The 18,531-nt window shown below is 44.4% G+C and overlaps 1 protein-coding gene across 3 annotated transcripts in view; it reads left to right on the plus strand.

Annotated features, from left to right (window-relative positions):
- TROAP (trophinin associated protein) overlaps positions 1 to 18,531 on the plus strand; it is a 111,416-nt gene that overhangs the window by 41,417 nt on the left and 51,468 nt on the right. For all 3 annotated transcript variants that reach the window (XM_077297491.1, XM_077297490.1, XM_077297492.1), the window contains 6 exons: positions 4,001 to 4,110; positions 4,206 to 4,363; positions 8,272 to 8,336; positions 8,422 to 8,573; positions 12,335 to 12,407; positions 13,040 to 13,140. In XM_077297491.1, the coding sequence (XP_077153606.1) occupies positions 4,001 to 4,110; positions 4,206 to 4,363; positions 8,272 to 8,336; positions 8,422 to 8,573; positions 12,335 to 12,407; positions 13,040 to 13,140 (659 nt within the window). The remainder of the gene's footprint in view (positions 1 to 4,000; positions 4,111 to 4,205; positions 4,364 to 8,271; positions 8,337 to 8,421; positions 8,574 to 12,334; positions 12,408 to 13,039; positions 13,141 to 18,531) is intronic.

Here is an 18,531-nt window from a genome sequence, read left to right on the forward strand (position 1 = left end):
CCTAGTGAACACAGCCCGGCGAGCACTCTGGCTAAAGAACTGGAAAGGGGACGCACAGGCCAAAGCAAAACTTTGTGCGATCCCCTGCCAGGGTGAGTTCCTTTTCGGAAAAGCACTGGATGAGCTCCTAAGTAAAGCAGGTGAAAGGAAAAAAGGCTTCCCTAACCAGTATCTTCCATCCTACAGGAGAGCCTTCAAAAGACGTCCCTTTACCAGGAACAAGCCGTTCGAACAAAGGGAGCGATGGGAATCGAAGGACCCGAAGCAAAAAGATGCTTTTTTTAGCGGGTCCCATAACCCGAAACGCAAATACCGCTAACCAGGAGGTAGGCGGCAGATTGAAATTCTTCTTCCCCAGATGGGAACAAATAACATCCAGCCAGTGGATTCTGGACATTGTACAATACGGCCTAAAATTGGAATTTGAGCGAATCCCTTGGGATTCCTTTATAGTAACATCTCCAAAAGGTCAAGACCAACAAAGGGCTCTGGAATCAGAGATCCTATCTCTTCTGTCTAAAAAAGTCCTGATAGAAGTTCCCCAAGACCAAGAAGGGAGGGGGTTCTATTCCCCTTTATTCTTGATCAATAAGCCTGATGGTTCATTTAGAACCATCATAAACCTCAAGAGGTTAAATGCCTTCCTGCGTAATCATACCTTCAAAATGGAATCTATTAGTTCAACCATAAAACTCTTGTTTCCTAGGTGTGTCATGGCCGGAATAGACTTAAAGGATGCTTATTATCATCTTCCCATACATCCGGAACATCAAAAGTATCTAAGGGTAGCAGTCATCCTGGAAGGACAGGTTCGTCACTTTCAGTATGTTGCAATGCCATTTGGGCTTTCTATGGCTCCCCGCATCTTCACTAAGGTGATATTAGAAGTAATGGCTCATCTACGTCAACAAGATACCTTGATAATACCCTACCTAGATGACTTTCTAGTGGTGGGAAATTCCATGCTTCAGTGTAAAACTCGTCTATCTAACACGATCTCGTCCCTACAGGAGTTAGGTTGGATCATCAACTTCGAAAAATCCCGGCTGAATCCAGAAACCGTCCAGACATTTCTAGGAATCCAGCTAGACTCAGTAAGTCAGAGATGCTTCCTCCCCCAGGCAAAGAAACTGACTATACAATCAAGGGTATCAGACGCAATACGCAACCCCTACATGACACTAAGGAAGAGCATGTCCTTACTGGGGTCATTATCATCATGTATCCCTGCTGTACCATGGGCACAATTTCATACTCGTCAATTACAGTATGAGGTATTGTCGGCTCAGGGTAAAAACGGACATCTAGAAAGCAAAATAACTCTTTCCAAAGATGTCTTAGAATCACTATCCTGGTGGCTAGACATGGACCACCTCTCAGAGGGTGTGCCATGGATAATAGACCCGTCTAAAATAATTACCACTGACGCCAGCCCTATTGGGTGGGGAGCACATATGAAAAACAGTCTGGCCCAAGATACTTGGGACCAGGCAGAATTGTCATGTTCCTCCAATTGGAAGGAGTTAAAAGCGGTAGAATGTGCCTTAAATCACTTTCTTCCGCAGATTCAAGGAGCAGATGTAAGAATTTACTCGGACAATTCCACCACAGTGGCATATGTGAATCGTCAGGGTGGCACAAGATCAGGAAGTCTAATGACCATAGCTGCAGACATCTTTCAGCTGGCAGAGACTCATCTAACATCCCTAACAGCCCTGCATATCAGAGGTGTAGAAAACATCAGGGCAGACTACCTCAGCCGAAACGAGCTACGTCAAGGGGAATGGACCTTAAACAGATCCATATTCAGTGTGATAACAGAGTCATGGGGGATACCACAAATCGACCTATTTGCCACAAGAGACAACCGGCAAGTAAAAAGGTTCGCTTCCCTGAACGTCATGGATCACCCAGATATGTTGGACTCTCTCCACCATCCTTGGAGGTTCCAGCTGGCATATGCCTTTCCTCCAATGTCTCTGATTCCTCTAGTGATCAGAAAAATCAGGAGAGAACAAGCAAGAGTGATCCTCATTGCACCATTCTGGCCGAAAAGACCATGGTTCTCTTGTCTCCAGACCATGTGCCTATGCGATCCATGGATCCTCCCATCAGACAAGGAACTGCTGTCCCAAGGCCCCTTTTTCCACCCGCAAGTGAAAGGTCTTCACTTGACGGCGTGGAATTTGAGAGGCAACTACTAAGATCAAGAGGGTTCTCAGCAGAACTAGTTAACACCCTCTTATTGAGCAGGAAAAGATCTACCACCCTAATATATAGTAGGGTATGGAATAAATTTTTAGACTTTCACGCAGTACCGTTCACTAAGCAAGTTCCAATCACACCTATTTTAGAGTTCTTGCAGAAAGGCCGAGAGTTAGGATTATCTGTAAATACCTTGAGAGTTCAGGTCTCGGCATTAGGAGCCCTATATGGATGCAATATAGCAGCTAATAGGTGGATCTCCAGATTCATAAAATCTTGTGAACGTAGTAAACCGGTCCATATCCCCCGTCTACCCCCGTGGGATTTAAATCTAGTGCTAGAGGCTTTAACTAGCTCCCCATTTGAGCCACTAGATTCAATACCTTTAAAAATCCTGACATATAAAGTAGCCCTCTTGGTAGCCCTAACCTCAGCTAGACGGGTTAGCGACATCCAGGCCCTATCAGTAGACCCACCCTTCTTACTGATATTCCAGGATCGGATAGTCCTAAAACCAGACCCCTCATACCTCCCTAAGGTAGCGTCCACCTACCACAGGTCCCAAGAGATATTTCTCCCTTCCTTTTTTGATCCACCTGTAACTCCAGAAGAGCATAAATTCCACACCTTAGATGTCAGAAGAGCCATCCTGACCTATATAGAAAGGTGTCAGACATGGAGGGAGAGTAGGGCTCTGTTTATCTCCTTTCAGGGCCACAAGAAAGGACATGGGGTCACGAGAGCTACCATATCTCGATGGATCAGAGATGCTATCTGCTTGGCCTATACATCAAAAGGCGAGATTCCTCCAGCGGGTATTAAAGCGCACTCGACACGAGCCATGGCTTCCTCCTGGGCGGAACAAGCGGACGTACCGATCCATTTAATATGTAAGGCCGCAACTTGGTCTACACCTTCTACCTTTTACAACCATTATAGACTTGATCTATCTACATCTTCTGATCTGACCTTTGGTAGAGCTGTTCTTAATACAGTAATCCCACCCAAATAATGAATCTCTGAAAATCTCTCATGTGGGGTGCTGTCGTGGCGAAGGGTAAAAAGCCGGATTACTCACCGGTAATGCTCTTTTAATGAGTCCACGACAGCACCCATTTACTACCCTCCCTAAGTTATGCACAGCTCTTCCTTTTAAATTCACAAATAATGGTTGTATAGAGTTTAAGATATTTTTGCTGAATAAGAATTAATACTAAAGCTTTGGCGGTTCCCTTTTTTACTCTGTAAACTAAACTGAGGGGGAGAGGGGACCGCCTCCTTTTATTCTGTAGGTTTCCTGTTCCTATGGGGCGGATCCCTCTCTCTCATGTGGGGTGCTGTCGTGGACTCATTAAAAGAGCATTACCGGTGAGTAATCCGGCTTTTTGTTTTTTTTTGTTCCAATACACAAACAAAATAAACTTGTGGAATTACAGTAACTTTCTGGGGGAAATCAATTTCATGGGTGCCAACATGTTCGGCCATGACTGTATTTGAAAATCTGCAGCACGTTCCCAGTTTCGTGCAGATTTTTATTATTTTTTTTCACATGTGAAATGGGGTTTCGAAAACTTTTCTTTACATGTATTGTAAATGGCTGAAAGTTTGCGGTGCAGACACAGCCCTCCAAAACCTGTGTGAACATGTCATAATACATTATATAAATTAATACTCAAACTCTAAAATTGAAATAAGATGTTTTATAATAAAAACCTCAATAAATATTTAATATTCCCCGTACTCCATACTATATTTTGGGGTTTATTCATTTTAGCATCCTTTCCTCCTTCTGTAGTGAGCGTTAAGAAACCACCTGTGTTTAAGCAAAATTCGCTTTTACATGTCCGTGACCGTAAGTTAGAGGAACCTGTATCCTCCAGCCTGGATAGTAAACTTCACTCGCAGGTGAGCAGTAGTTCTGTCATATTCAATAATTGTTAAACTTTAATAGAATATGAAATAACACTTTTGGATTTTTTTTTTTTCTTCTGTCTGTATAGGAGAATCCAGTATTACAGCAGATGAATAGGACTGCTAATGTGCAATCCTCAAGTATGAATTCACCACTCCTCCAAAGTCAGGAGGTCACAAAGATCAAGTCCACGCCGCTCCATCCAGTCACTGAAGATGTGGAAAGCTCTGTATTGCCAGCAGACAAGTATGTGTTTTGGCTTAATTGTGACTTTGCATGTGGAATCTAGAAAAAGATCTGGAGCTTCTGCTGTTTCTTGAGAACCCTGGTGCGAATGTCACATTTCTGGATGGGATGGATTCCTGCATGGAATGGTCTGACTGCTGGACTCCCCACTATTGAAAATTGGGGTCCTAGATTCCTCTGAATGGAGTGATAGGCTACGTTCACATTTGCGTTGTTGGGCGCAGTGTCGTCGACGCAACGCACAACGCATGTCAAACGCATACACAACGCAGCGTTTTTTGACGCATGCGTTGTCCTATACAATTGAAGATCCAAAACGCTCCCCAAAAAATACATTTAGTCAAAAAACGCGGCTCAACGCAGGCAACTGCGCCCTATGCGTTTTTCATAGACACTAATGTGTTTTTTGGCGCATTGACGCAGGTGCGTTGCATGCGTTTTTCTTCGGAAATGTGACGCATCAATACTACGTCCAGTAGCGTCGTCCGCTCCCTGTCTGGTGCGCCAAAAAAGCTCATGGGTCATACAACGCATGATAAAGCATACCGGCGCATGTCCATGCCCCCCCCATGTTAAAGATAGGGGCGCATGACGCTTGCGTCGGTATGCGTCGACTACACTGCGCCCAACAACGCAAATGTGAACGTAGCCATAGTGAGTATGTGGGACCACTGCTCCATTTATTTGTTATAAAAGTGGTGGTTGCACATTGTCACTACTGCTTGACTTATGGAACTGTATGCCCACCATTCTTCAGATTGATAAGGGCCCATCTGTTCTTACACGTATTGCCTATCCATAGGATAGCTTAGAAGTGTTTTATACACCCGGTTTAATGGAGGCAGTACAAAGTGAAGATCTGTAATATATAAAGCAACACCCCTGTTCCTCAGCTGGCACTACAGTCAATAATGATCAGCGGATCTGCCTGAGTTTACTGCGTGAGCTGCTGAGAACACTGATTGGCTGCAGTGCTGCTCACATGACATCATCGCTGCAGGCTATAACACTAGGAGCAGTGGCAAACTCAGAGCTAGACCCAGGGAGAGTGTGTAAAGCACAGGTGTGGTAAACTACAGAGGGGAGATCTACTATATAATTGTCTAAGGGTCACTTCTGTCTGTCTGTCACGGATATTAATTGGTCGCGGCCTCTGTCTGTCATGGAATCCAAGTCGCTGATTGGTCTCGCCAGCTGCCTGTCATGGCTGCTGCGACCAATCAGCGATGGCCACAGTCCGATTAGTCCCTCCCTACTCCCCTGCAGTCAGTGCCCGGCGCCCGCTCCATACTCCCCCAGTCAGTGCCCGATCCATACTCCCCTCCAGTCACCGCTCACACAGGGTTAATGCCAGCGGTAACGGACCGCGTTATGCCGCGGGTAACTCATGTTATGCCGCTATTAACCCTGTGTGACCAAGTTTTTACTATTGATGCTGCCTATGCAGCGTCAATAGTAAAAAAAAGTCTAACGTTAAAAACAATAAAAAAATCATTATATACTCACCTTCCGCCGCCTTTCCCGCTCCTTGCGACGCTCCGGTGACCGCTCCATGCAAGCGGCAGGTTCCGATGGCAAGGATGGTATGCGAGAAGGACCTGCCATGACGTCACGGTCATGTGACCGCGACGTCATCACAGGTCCTGCGAGAAGGACCTGCCATGACATCACGGTCATGTGACCGCGACGTCATCACAGGTCTTGCGCTCATGCCAACCCTGGGACCGGAAGCTGCCGCGTGCACCGCACAAAGGGCCAGGACTTCAACGGGCCTTCGGAAGGTGAGTATATGTTTATTTTTTATTTTAAGTCTATACTACGTGGCTCTGTGCTGTATACTCCGTCGCTGTGCAATATACTACGTCACTGAGCAAATATACTATGTGGCTGGGCAATATACTACGTGGCTGGGCAATATACTACGTGGCTGGGCAATATACTACGTGGCTGGGCAATATACTACGTGGCTGGGCAATATACTACGTGGCTGGGCAATATACTACGTGGCTGGGCAATATACTACGTGGCTGGGCAATATACTACGTGGCTGGGCAATATACTACGTGGCTGGGCAATATACTACGTGGCTGGGCAATATACTACGTGGCTGGGCAATATACTACGTGGCTGGGCAATATACTACGTGGCTGGGCAATATACTACGTGGCTGGGCAATATACTACGTGGCTGGGCAATATACTACGTGGCTGGGCAATATACTACGTGGCTGGGCAATATACTACGTGGCTGGGCAATATACTACGTGGCTGGGCAATATACTACGTGGCTGGGCAATATACTACGTGGCTGGGCAATATACTACGTGGCTGGGCAATATACTACGTGGCTGGGCAATATACTACGTGGCTGGGCAATATACTACGTGGCTGGGCATATTCTAGAATACCCGATGCGTTAGAATCAGGCCACCATCTAGTATCTGTATAATCGTCTAAGGGGCACTTCCATCTGTCTGTCACTGAAATCCCAAGTCGCTGATTGGTCGCGGCTGCGACCAATCAGCGACGGGCACAGTCCGGCTGCGAAATGGCCGCTCCCTACTCCTCTGCAGTCAGTGCCCCCTCGCGAGACCGCTAAGTCATCTGGGTAATTTTGCAATGCATCTCTGGGTATGGAAGCTGGCGGCAGCCTTGCCGTTCGTGCGCATCGGTGGACGCCGAAGGGTGAGTATATAACGATTTTTTATTTTTATTTATTTTTTTTAAACAGACATATGGTGCCCACACTGCTGTATACTACGTGGGCTGTGTTATATACTGCGTGACTGATATATACTTTGGGCAGTGTTATTTACTGCGTGGGCTGTTATATACTATGTGGCTGCGCTGCACACTGCACCCCGAACCTGTGGCTGCGCTGCACACTGCACCCCGAACCTCTGACATCCTGCGACCAATCAGCGAGAGACGCAGTCCAGCCGCGAATTGACGCAGGATTTAAACACCGCTTTGGTCATTGGTCGTGCCCGGCTGGCTGCGACCAATTAGCAACAGGCGCAGTCCGGCCGCGAATTGGCGCCAGATTTGAACCACGCTTAGCTGATCGGCCAGCCGGGCGTGACCAATCAGCGATATTGGCGTGGAATTTAACCCCCACTCGCAGCGTGACATACATACGTACATACATACTGTACATACATACTGTACATGCATGCATATTCTAGAATTCTCGATGCGTTAGAATCGGGCCACCATCTAGTTAGTCACATCACTACCCAATTAGTTGGCCAATGTATGATTATCGCTCGCTTTCTAGGGTTATGTCTTGTGGTTTTGTATCACTTGCTGGTCGTGCTTGCTTAGGAGTTTCTCTCGTCTGTCAACTGATGATCACCAAGCTGCTGCATAACGTCATGCAAATATGCCAAAGAAATGCATTCACATACATTAATCTTTGTCCTTTCACTGCCTTATGGCAGACAAGCCTTCACTTGTGGTACCAAAACATTTTGCTTATCTTGCTCCAAGAGTCATCTGTCAGTGAAGTGCTGCAAAATGACTGGTATTAAAGGGAAACTTTCCTCAGAAACAAATGTTATTTACCAGCAGCCATAGTGCTAATGTACTGGTAAGTACCAGTTTAAACACGGTCGCATGTCTAATGTTGTGGTTGGCTGCAGGGAGAAAATGGAAGTTATATTCTCCCTGCACTGCTGCTTGGCACCACCCACCCACAAACCGACAGGCTGCAGAGAAGAATAGCTTCTTCTTTTTTTTTTTTTTTTTTTTCCAACTCCCTGCTGCTAGATAACATGTTTGAAATGGTATTTACCTCCAGTGTAGCACTAGGGCTACTGGTAAATAATAATGATAAAAAATAATAATTATTAATATTTTTCTGATGACTGGTTCCTGTTGAACATCAATGATATTCCTTGTGTTTTTCAGGCATGAAAAGAGTACATCAGAGAGGAATTCTTTTGCAGGGAAGCAAGATCCCAGGAAGAAGGCTGGTGAGTAACCAAATTTCTTAGCCGTGCAGATTTTATTTTTTTTAAGGTCGTGATGTTTATTATAATTTTACCTTCATTTCTACAGGAGGTGCGGCTCCTGTAGATTTTGTTGCAGATTCCCAGGCATTGGCCAGTATACTTTCCAACACTGGAGTGACCACTGGGAATTATGGAAAACTAAGCCTGGCACAGAGGGTCCCTGTGCAGAGTAAAAATGTTACTGTAAAGAGTGGCATGGTAAGTTAAATTTTAGGCTGAAGAGAAAACTTAAAGGGGTATTACTGGTTAGAACAACCTTTTGTAGCAATACTCCAGCAAGGTTTTTTTTTTTTTCTCCTGTTAGGGATCACATATGTAAGTGAAATTCATGTGGTCACATACTCACCGGGAGCCCTTTTTTTTCAGGCCCATGTGTCTGCAGTTGTGTCCTGCCAAATAACAGAGGTTGCTTTGTGAAGCAGAGGTCCCTTTATAAAATCCTCTCATTACACTTCTGTGACAGTTTACTGTAGAACAAGGTGCTCATGTCTCATAGACATGTATGGAGAAAAGTGACTTCTGGACCACACAACCCACACTTGCGGCTTATTACAAAGCTGTTACATGGGGCTGAAAACAGGTGAAGATGCGGCCGGTGAGTTCATAACTACATGAACTGTGCGTCCATTCATGATCCCTAACAATTTGGGGGGGGGGGGGGGGGGGACAAAATGCTGGATTGGATCATAAATGTCTTATTGCACAGGGGTTCCAGCTCAGGATCCCTAATAGGACGCTAAAATGATGGAGGGGATCTTGAGGAGTTTAAACAGAGTGGTGTTCTTGCATGCTACTTTCATCTTTATTGAAAGTCTATGGGACTAACGGAGACAGCTGACTAAGGTTACATGAAACCCAGGGTATTGCACGAAACCTATAAGAATGATCTAATATTTATATTCCGCACTGTGAAAAAGTCATAAAGGGAACCTGTCACCCCCAAAATCGTATATGAGCTGCAGACACCGGCATTCTGTAATGCTGTAGATAAGCCCCCGATGTAACCTGAAAGATGAGAAATAAAGGTTAGATTATACTCACCCAGGGGCGGTCCCGCTACGGTCCGATCCGATGGGCGTCACGGTCCAGGTCCGGTGCCTCCTATCTTCATACGATGTCCTCTTGTTGTCGTCTTGCTCCGGCGCAGGCGTACTTTGTCTGCCCTATTGAGGGCAGAGCAAAGTACTGCAGTGCGCAGGCGCCGGGTAAGGTCCAAGTTCAATAGAACACTGCAATTGTCTGCTGATAGAAGTCAAGACTATCCTGGCCTGGCTGGGTTGGCTTCTAAACCTAAAGAAATCAAAACTGGTACCACTGAGTGTTCAATTTCTCAAGTTATTTATATAGTCCAAAATAAGCAGTGTCTGTTGCCGAAAGAGGGTCAAGGTAATGGCCTTGGTCTCAGTGGTAGTAACCACACCTACCATGACTCTAAAAAGGCAATGTCGCAACTAGGGACGATGGCCTTGTGTATTCCAGCAATCCAATGGGCTCCGGTACACTCCAGACAATTGCAACAGGACATTCTGAGTGGTGAAAAAATACTGAGAATTAGGAGAGATGGATCTTTCTCTGGTGACTATCAATTTCCCTGGTATGGTGGGTGGAAATAGGAAATCTGTCACTAGGGGTTCCTTGGTTATATCAGATCGTAGATGTAATGACAGATGCAAGCTAAGATGGATAGGGAGTTCATCTGTAGTATTGTGTGGTCCAGGGAATCTGGTCAGGAAACAAAAATAAATGTTCATCAGATATGAAAGATCTTCTGGCGGTAAAATATGTGAAAAGCAAAGTTCTTGTCCTATCTGCAAGGGCATCATGTTTGTATCCTGTCAAACAATAGGACAGCAGTAGCCTACATCAGCCATCGAGGGGGCACAAGATCCCACTCTCCGATGGTGGTAGCGAAGGAGATCTTTCAGATCACAGAACATCCTTTGATACTCACAGCGTTGCATATAAAGGGAAAGGAAAATGAGAGAGCAGATTTCCTAAGTCAAAGACATGGAGAATGGGAGCTATATCGGACAATATTCCTTCAAATTGTGGATCGATAGGGCCACCCAGACATAGACCTGTTGGCAAACAAAACAGGAAGGTGAAAAGATTCTGCTCTCTAGATGCAATAGAAAAACCCCAGGCAGTAGATGCTTTGCAGATTCCTTGGGACTTTGACCTTTCCTATGCCTTTCCTCTGATATTGATTCCAGCGGTACTGAGGAAAATCAGGGAGGACCAAGTGAGAATCATTGTTTGCCCCATTCTGGCCAAAGATACCCTGGTTCTCATGGATAAGAATAATGTCCATATGAGATCCATAGATCCCCCTCAGAAATTCTGGACCTCCTCAGTCAGGGTCCAATTTTCCATCCACTGCAGTCAGGCCTTTGATGGCCTGGAATTTGAGGGCATTATTAATTCAGTTGGGCTTTGCCCTGAATTTGGTATTTACCGTGCTTAAAAGTAGTCAACTACAGTAGTAACAACTAAAATATATGGTAGAACCTAGGCTAGGTTCTTTTCTAGTTCAGGGGAAAGTTTGGTAGTGTTACCAATTAATGCCATTAAAATTCATCCAGATGGGTATGGATCTGGGCCTATCCACTAGCACTGTTAAGGTGCAGGTGTTGGCCATAGGGGTCTTATTGAACTATAACCTGGTGGCTAAATGATGGATTGTTAGATTTTAGCAAAGCATGTGATAGATTGAGGATGATACCTAGCTCAGATACCTCCCTGGGATTTAAATTTGGTCCTAGAAGCGTTAACCAAGCCCCACTGTAAACCACTAGAAATGTTGTCAATCAAGATTCTCACCTTTTTTAAAAATCTGTAATTTTGGTGGCAGTAACTAACAAGGCTTGTATGTCACTGACTATACGGACTGGCGTTAATCAGCCGTTTACTCAGATTTTTGAGGCTAAGATAGGCTGTGTCTGGTCTTCAGACAATCTTCCGAAAGTGGCCACAAAATTCTATAGAGCTAAATTGTTCTCGCCTCCTTTTTTTTAATGGTCCTAAAAATGCAGAGGAGTACAGACTTCACACCCTACATGTTTGATGGGCGCTGGTAGGGTACTTGGCTGTGATGACAGTGGAGGAAGCGTGAGGCCTTGTTTTTTTTTCCAGGGGGTTAGGAAAGGACTAGCGGTGACAAAGGGGTACCCTAGTTAGATGGATTAGGGAGGCCATTAAGTTAGCCTACTCCTCCTGGGCAGAGAAGGCGGAAGTGTCTATCAACCCGATAAGTAAGGCAGCAACGTGGTCTTCTCCTTCCACCTTTTTATAAACATTATCGAATTGAGCTTTCTTCCTCTGCTGATCTATTCTTTTGGGAGAAATATGTTACAAGTGGTGGTCCCTCCCGAAGGTGGATTTGTTCTATATAAATCTCTTAGGTGGTGCTGTCATGGGAGAAGTGGAAAATTCTTACCATTAATGGGATTTTTCGGAGCTTATGACTGGACCCTTATATCACCTCCCCTTTTTTTTTTTTTTTTTTTCTTTTTACTGGTTTAAGTGCACTACTTTAAGTTTGGATGTATAGTTAGAAATTGTGATGTTTAATTGGTGATGGTTGTACAAAAATTATTTTATGGAGGTCCTCTCATGGTCTGAAACCCAACTGATGCGGAGAGCGTTGCCCTCATTTTAATTAGTAGGATTCTTGATGGGCGGATTCTCGCTCAGGTGGTGCTGTTTTTCTTTGCAATAAGACATTGGATCACAGATATTAATATCATTTTATTCAGCTTCCTATGAACTGCATGCCCAGATAGGAGGCTTAGGATGGTTGGTCCTATGGACAGATTCCCTTTAAAATAATTCCTTAGGGAAATTGCATGAAAACAGATCTCATTTAATGGAATTCTCAAGAGTAGATTGGAAATGTCACATAGTAAGAACTATAACGTCCTCTTCTTCTTAGCTATTCTTATGTAGTTTATGTATTTCAGATCTCTTTAGACTTTGTTACAACACCAAAGCCTTACTATGGACGAATATCTGCCGTGGCCATGCCCATTAAAGGTAAGTATTTTGCTTCTTTGCATATTGTAAATCTGATTAGAACACTTGATTCGGTTTGCTTTATCAACTGTGAAATGAATATCTAAACTAGGGGTTTTGTGGTGTAAATAACTTTGTTCAGACTTATTGGGGTATTTTAAAGAAATATGGGAGGGAAACTCCAAACTGGGTAGTGTCGGTACTTTGGTGCAGCAGCTCTGCTCCCATCCACTTCAATAATAGCTTAGCTGCAATACCCAAGAACGGCCACTACTCGGTGTCAGCTGTCCTGTCCCTGGTCCATATGCTGTGTACATCTGCAGCTTGTATGCTGGTAGTTATTCCCCTACCCCTCGTAAATGTCTCTTGGATACCACACATCATTCGTGTGTTTTATCATCTTCTGAAGTTGCATCCGAGATATGAAACTGCAGAATAGGAGATGAGGGAGATTTCACTACTGGTGTCAGGGGAACACTGCTAATGGTAACCATTTTCCACTGGCTATCGATTAAATCTCCAATTTCTTCTTCAATAACAAATCTACCCCAATGTATATCAGCACATTTTGTGGGTAGTGGTGATGTCTAGTAATCAAAATTGTTTTGCGAAGTGTCTACTGTATACGATTTACCTGATCCTTTACTTCTCAGATATCGCACCCAGTCCTTGTCGAGTTGCTAAGACACTGACGACTGACAAACCCTCAAGTGCATCAGCTAAGAGGGTGCCACAATTGTACCCCTCCGCTATGGTTGGTTTGTTATTTATTCATCTTTTTATTAATTTACTAGATGGAGGCCCAATGCTATAGCATTGGGTGGGCGGCAATATCACGATGGGGGCAGGCTTTGCAGCGTTGAGAATCTTTTCCCCCCATGTGCTCCCCCGCCTATCCACTCTTTCCCCATGTGCTGACTTCTCCCATCTGTGCTCTCCTTTGACCTGTCTACCCCATGTGCTATCCCTTGTCTGCTGTCTTTCTCCTTCCTGTGCGGTGTTCTCCCCTCATGTGCTGTCCTGTTTGAGCTGTCTCCCCCGTGCGCTTTCTCTCCCCATCTGCTGTCTTCTCCTCTCATGTCATCTCTTCTTTGACCTGTGTGCCCCATGTGCTCTCCCCCTCGTCTGCTCGCTCTCTCCATCACTGTGCTGTCTTCTTCCCTCATGTGTTCTCTAGTTTGAGCTGTCTCCCCCTGTGTATACTCTTTCCTATGTGCACTCACCCCTTCCCCCTGTGTTAAAATGAAAGCAAAATAGGTAAAGGTAACATTTTATTAACATGGAAAAATTTGGCAAAGGTGCTTTCATTTACATTGAATTCACATAAGGACAAAAACACATTTATTCTATAGTCTGTCTATCTATCTATCTATCTATCTATCTATCTATCTATCTATCTATCTATCCCTGTATCTATGTATATGTGTATTTTATATTGATCTATCATCTATCTACGTCTCTATCATCTGTTGTCTGTCTCAATCTATATTTAATGTATTTTTTTCTGGTTAGCGAATAAAGGTATCACTCCAAGAACACTTCTGTCATCATTGGGCAGAAAAGTATTCACATTGATTTTTCTGGCTAACACGGTACCACAATACAATTTGTTATTGTACATCATATTTAATGTATGTATGTCATTTCTTTCTATCATCGAAGTATCTATCTTCTATGCATCTCATATCTATCTAGCTATCTATTTAACTATCTGTCTATATCGATCTATCTCTATGGACCACACCCTGAGGTGGAGATATGGTGAACAGCCGTCCTGCCCATCTCTTTAGCTGTTCACAAAAAACCCAGCCCTGTTAAAGTTAATTCCAGTCTCCGCATCTGTGACACTGGAGCATTAAATCCGGGTTCATATCACCAAGTTTTACAAACTGGATGACATATCTCCCCTGTGATCACCTTACAATATTAAATATCTGTCTATATATCACACTATCTATATCTATCTCATAGCTATGAAACCTCTGTGTATGTGCATCTATCTATCCACCTATCTGTCTGTCATATGTACACTACCGTTCCAAAGTTTAGGGTCACCCAGACAGTTTTGTGTTTTCCATGAAAACTCATTCTTTTATTAGTCAAATGAGTTGACAAATGAATTTAAAATCTAGTCCAGACATTGAGAAGGTTCGAAAAAGATATTTATTTGAAATAATAATTTTCTCCTTCAAACTTTGCTTTCATCAAAGAATGCTCCCTTTGTAGCAATTACAGCATTGCAGACCTTTGGCATTCTAACAGTTAATTTATGTATGTATATCCACTGTATGTGATACTTATCCATCTACCTATAAATCATACATGTGTATGGATGTGTGTGTGTATATAAAATATATATATATATATATATATATATATATATATATATATATATATATATATATATATATATATATAATTGTCTAAGGGTTTTTCCGTCTGTCTGTCTGTCTGTCTGTCTGTCTGTCTGTCTGTCTGTCTGTCTGTCTGTCTGTCTGTCTGTCTGTCCTGGAAATCACTCCATATAAGGTATGGTCTACAAACAGGATACCTTATATGGAGTGGTCGGCGGTTTGTAGACCATACCTTATATGGAGTGGTCGGCGGTTTGTAGACCATACCTTATATGGAGTGGTCGGCGGTTTGTAGACCATACCTTATATGGAGTGGTCGACGGTTTGTCGGGCGGCCTCGACCAATCAGAGATGGGCACAGCATGGCGACGATGTCATAATGGTTGCCATGGCGACGATGATGTCATAAAGGTTGCCTCGACCAATCAGCGACGGGCACAGTCTGCTGCGAATTCTGGAATCATCATTGTCCATATACTACGGGGACATGCATATTCTAGAATACCCGATGCATTAGAATCGGGCCACAGTCTAGTATATATATATATATATATATTATTCGTCTAAGGGTCACTTCCGTCTGTCTGTCACGGAAATCCCGCATCGCTGATTGGTAGTGGCTGCGACCAATCAGCGACGGGCACAGTTCGCCCACGAATTCGCACCTTCCTACTGTCAGTGCCACCTCCAGTCAGTGCTCACACAGGGTTAATGGCTGCGTTATGCCGCGGTGTAACGCAGTCCGTTAACGCTGCTATTAACCCTGTGTGACCAACTTTTTGCTATTGATGCTGCCTATGCAGCATCAATAGTAAAAAGATCTAATGTTAAAAATAATAAACAAAATAAATAATCATTATATTCTCACCTTCCGTCGCCTTTCCCGCTGCTCCTCGCGACGCCCCGGTCCATGCATTGCGGTCTTGCGAGATGTTGACGTAGCTGTCTCGCGAGACAGCAATGCATTCTTGGGACCGGAAGGTGAGTATATTACTATTTTTTGTTTTAATTCTTTTTTTTTTTTTTTTTTTTTTGTTTAACAGGAATATGGTGCCCACATTGCTATATACTACGTGGGCTATTATAGACTACGTGGGCTGTTAGATACTGCATGGGCTGTGTTATATACTATGTCTCTGTGCTATATACTACGTGGACTGTGCTATACTACGTGGCTGGGCAATGTATTACGTGACTGTGGTATATATTACATGGCTGGGCAATATACTACATCGCTGAGCTCTATACTACGTGGCCTGTGTTATATACTGCATGGGCTGCTATATATTATGTGGCTGTGCTATATATTATGTGGCTGTGCTATATATTATGTGGCTGTGCAATATGTGACGTGGCTGTGCAATATGTGACGTGGCTGGGCAATATGTGACGTGGCTGGGCAATGTGACGTGGGCTGTTATATACTGCATGGGCTGTATGCTACTTGGCTGTGCTATATTTCTCTGCTGAATCTGTGCATCATGAATCGTGGTATGTGTTAGAGGGGGGGCCCACTGAGACTTTCGCCCGGGGCCCTCAAAAACCTGGAGCAGGCACTGGCTTCACTGATTGTTCGCGGCCGGGCGTGACCAATCAGCGACAGGCGCAGTCCGGCTGTGAATTGGTGTGGAATTTGAACCACGCTTCGCTAATTGGTCACGCCCGGCCGGCCGAATCCTGTGTATAAATTGCATTATTCTGAAAACTTCATAAATAAACTACATACATATTCTAGAATACCCGATGCGTTCCGTCTGTTTCTGTCTGTCACGGAAATCCTAAGTCGCTGATTGGTCGCGCCCACATAGCGTTTTAGCAGTCCGTTAAACTGACTGCATTACACCGCGGTGTAACGCAGTCTGTTAACACTGCCATTAACACTGTGTGACAAACTTTACTATTGATGCTGCCCTACGCAGCATCAATAGTAAAAAGATATAAAGATCATTAAAAAAAAAAAAAAAATTGTGCTATTCTCACCTTCCGCCGTCCACCGATGGGAGCAGCGAGGCTGCCGCCAGTCTCCGTTCCCAGAGATGCATTGCAAAATTACCCAGATGACTTGTGCTATATAGTACGTGGGCTGTGCTATATCCTGCGCCCCGAACCCCCAACATCCTGCGACCAATCAGCGACAGACGCAGTCCAGCCGCGAATTGACGCGGGATTTAAACCATGCTTCGGTCATTGGTCGTGCCCAGCCGGCTGCGACCAATCAGCGACAGGCGCAGTCCGGTCGCGAGTTGGCGCCAGACTTGAACCATGCTACACTGATCGGCCAGCCGGGCGCGACTAATCGGCGATATTGGCGTGGAATTTAACCCCCACTCACAGCGCTACATACCTACATACATACATACATACATACATACATACATACATACATACATACATACATACATACATACATACATACATACATACATACATACACACCTACATACACACCTACATACACACCTACATACACACCTACATACACACCTACATACACACCTACATACACACCTACATACATATTCTAGAATACCCGATGCGTTAGAATCGGGCCACCATCTAGTCAATTATAATCATATTGCATATTAAATAGATTAATTTAAAACATTTTTATAAACAACATTCCTTGTAAAAATTACATAACTTTCATTGAAGTGGTGTATTAATAACTTTCACTTTTACATGGGAGCGTTGCTTCACTCTGGAGAAAGAAACGTATAGCTGTCCATGTCCAAAGGCTGGTTCAAGTAAAGAAATACCCACTCGGTTGAGAGTCTGTCTTTGGGATCTGTTTAGTCATTGCGAATGCAGGTTTTACTGGAAACTGCCGTCTTCTTAATTTAAAGGGTAACCCAGTGTTAGAAGGACACAAATCTATGCGTGGAATCAATACAATGTCCCTTTTGGCTGATCCAGTACTCACTTTAGCCTGTATGATGATGGGGTGTAAGTCAGTGACAATCAGCCGAGTTCCATTGCAGAGACCTTTGTTGGTATTGAGGTTTCTCAGTAGCATGACAATGGTGCCAATTTTAAGTTGGAGCCGATGTGATGGTATTGCCGATGGCGTCAGAATTTAAAAATTCCACTGGGTACTGTTCACGTTCATCACCATCCATAGAATCGTTGCTTGTATATACAACATACTTGCCACTCATTCTATCCATTATTTGAGTTGAGAAGGTGTACATCCTCATTACTCTGTCGCCTCATTGGGGGACACAGGACCATGGGTGTTATGCTGCTGTCCACTAGGAGGCGGCACTATGCATAATCTGAAAAAGATTAACCGTGGCTCCTCCTCTGCAGTATACACCCATAGTGCACTCTGTGCACTATGCCGGGCTCAAGGTCCAAGAGAACAAGGCAGGACTGCTATTACGCATTCTGCATAGCCTGCAGGACCGCTCTCCCCTCTCCCCAGTGGCAGCATGTACCCGCACTTCCAGGACTGCACTCAGACTGCTGTGTCAGAGCCCCAAGAAGCCCCTGCCAATGCTTCGGTGTCTAATGCCATGCCGGAATGGGTCACTCAGATGTTGCAATCTATGACGCAGTCTATAGATAACCTAACCTCCACATTGCTTCAGGCTCTGCAGAGTCATGCCTTGGCTATGACCGTTACCCAGCAAAGGGAGAGCTTGACTGAGGGACAGGACGACCCTGGCACATCCACGTCTAAGTCAGGACGCAAGCGGACCCACAGGTCAAGTCCATCTGCGTCATCCCATAGCACACGGTCATCCCCCTCTAGGGAGAGACCGTAGTTCCAGGTCATCTAGACCGTCCCCTTC

The sequence above is a fragment of the Ranitomeya variabilis genome, chromosome 3 (genome assembly GCF_051348905.1).
Source record: "Ranitomeya variabilis isolate aRanVar5 chromosome 3, aRanVar5.hap1, whole genome shotgun sequence".
NCBI lineage: Eukaryota > Metazoa > Chordata > Amphibia > Anura > Dendrobatidae > Ranitomeya > Ranitomeya variabilis.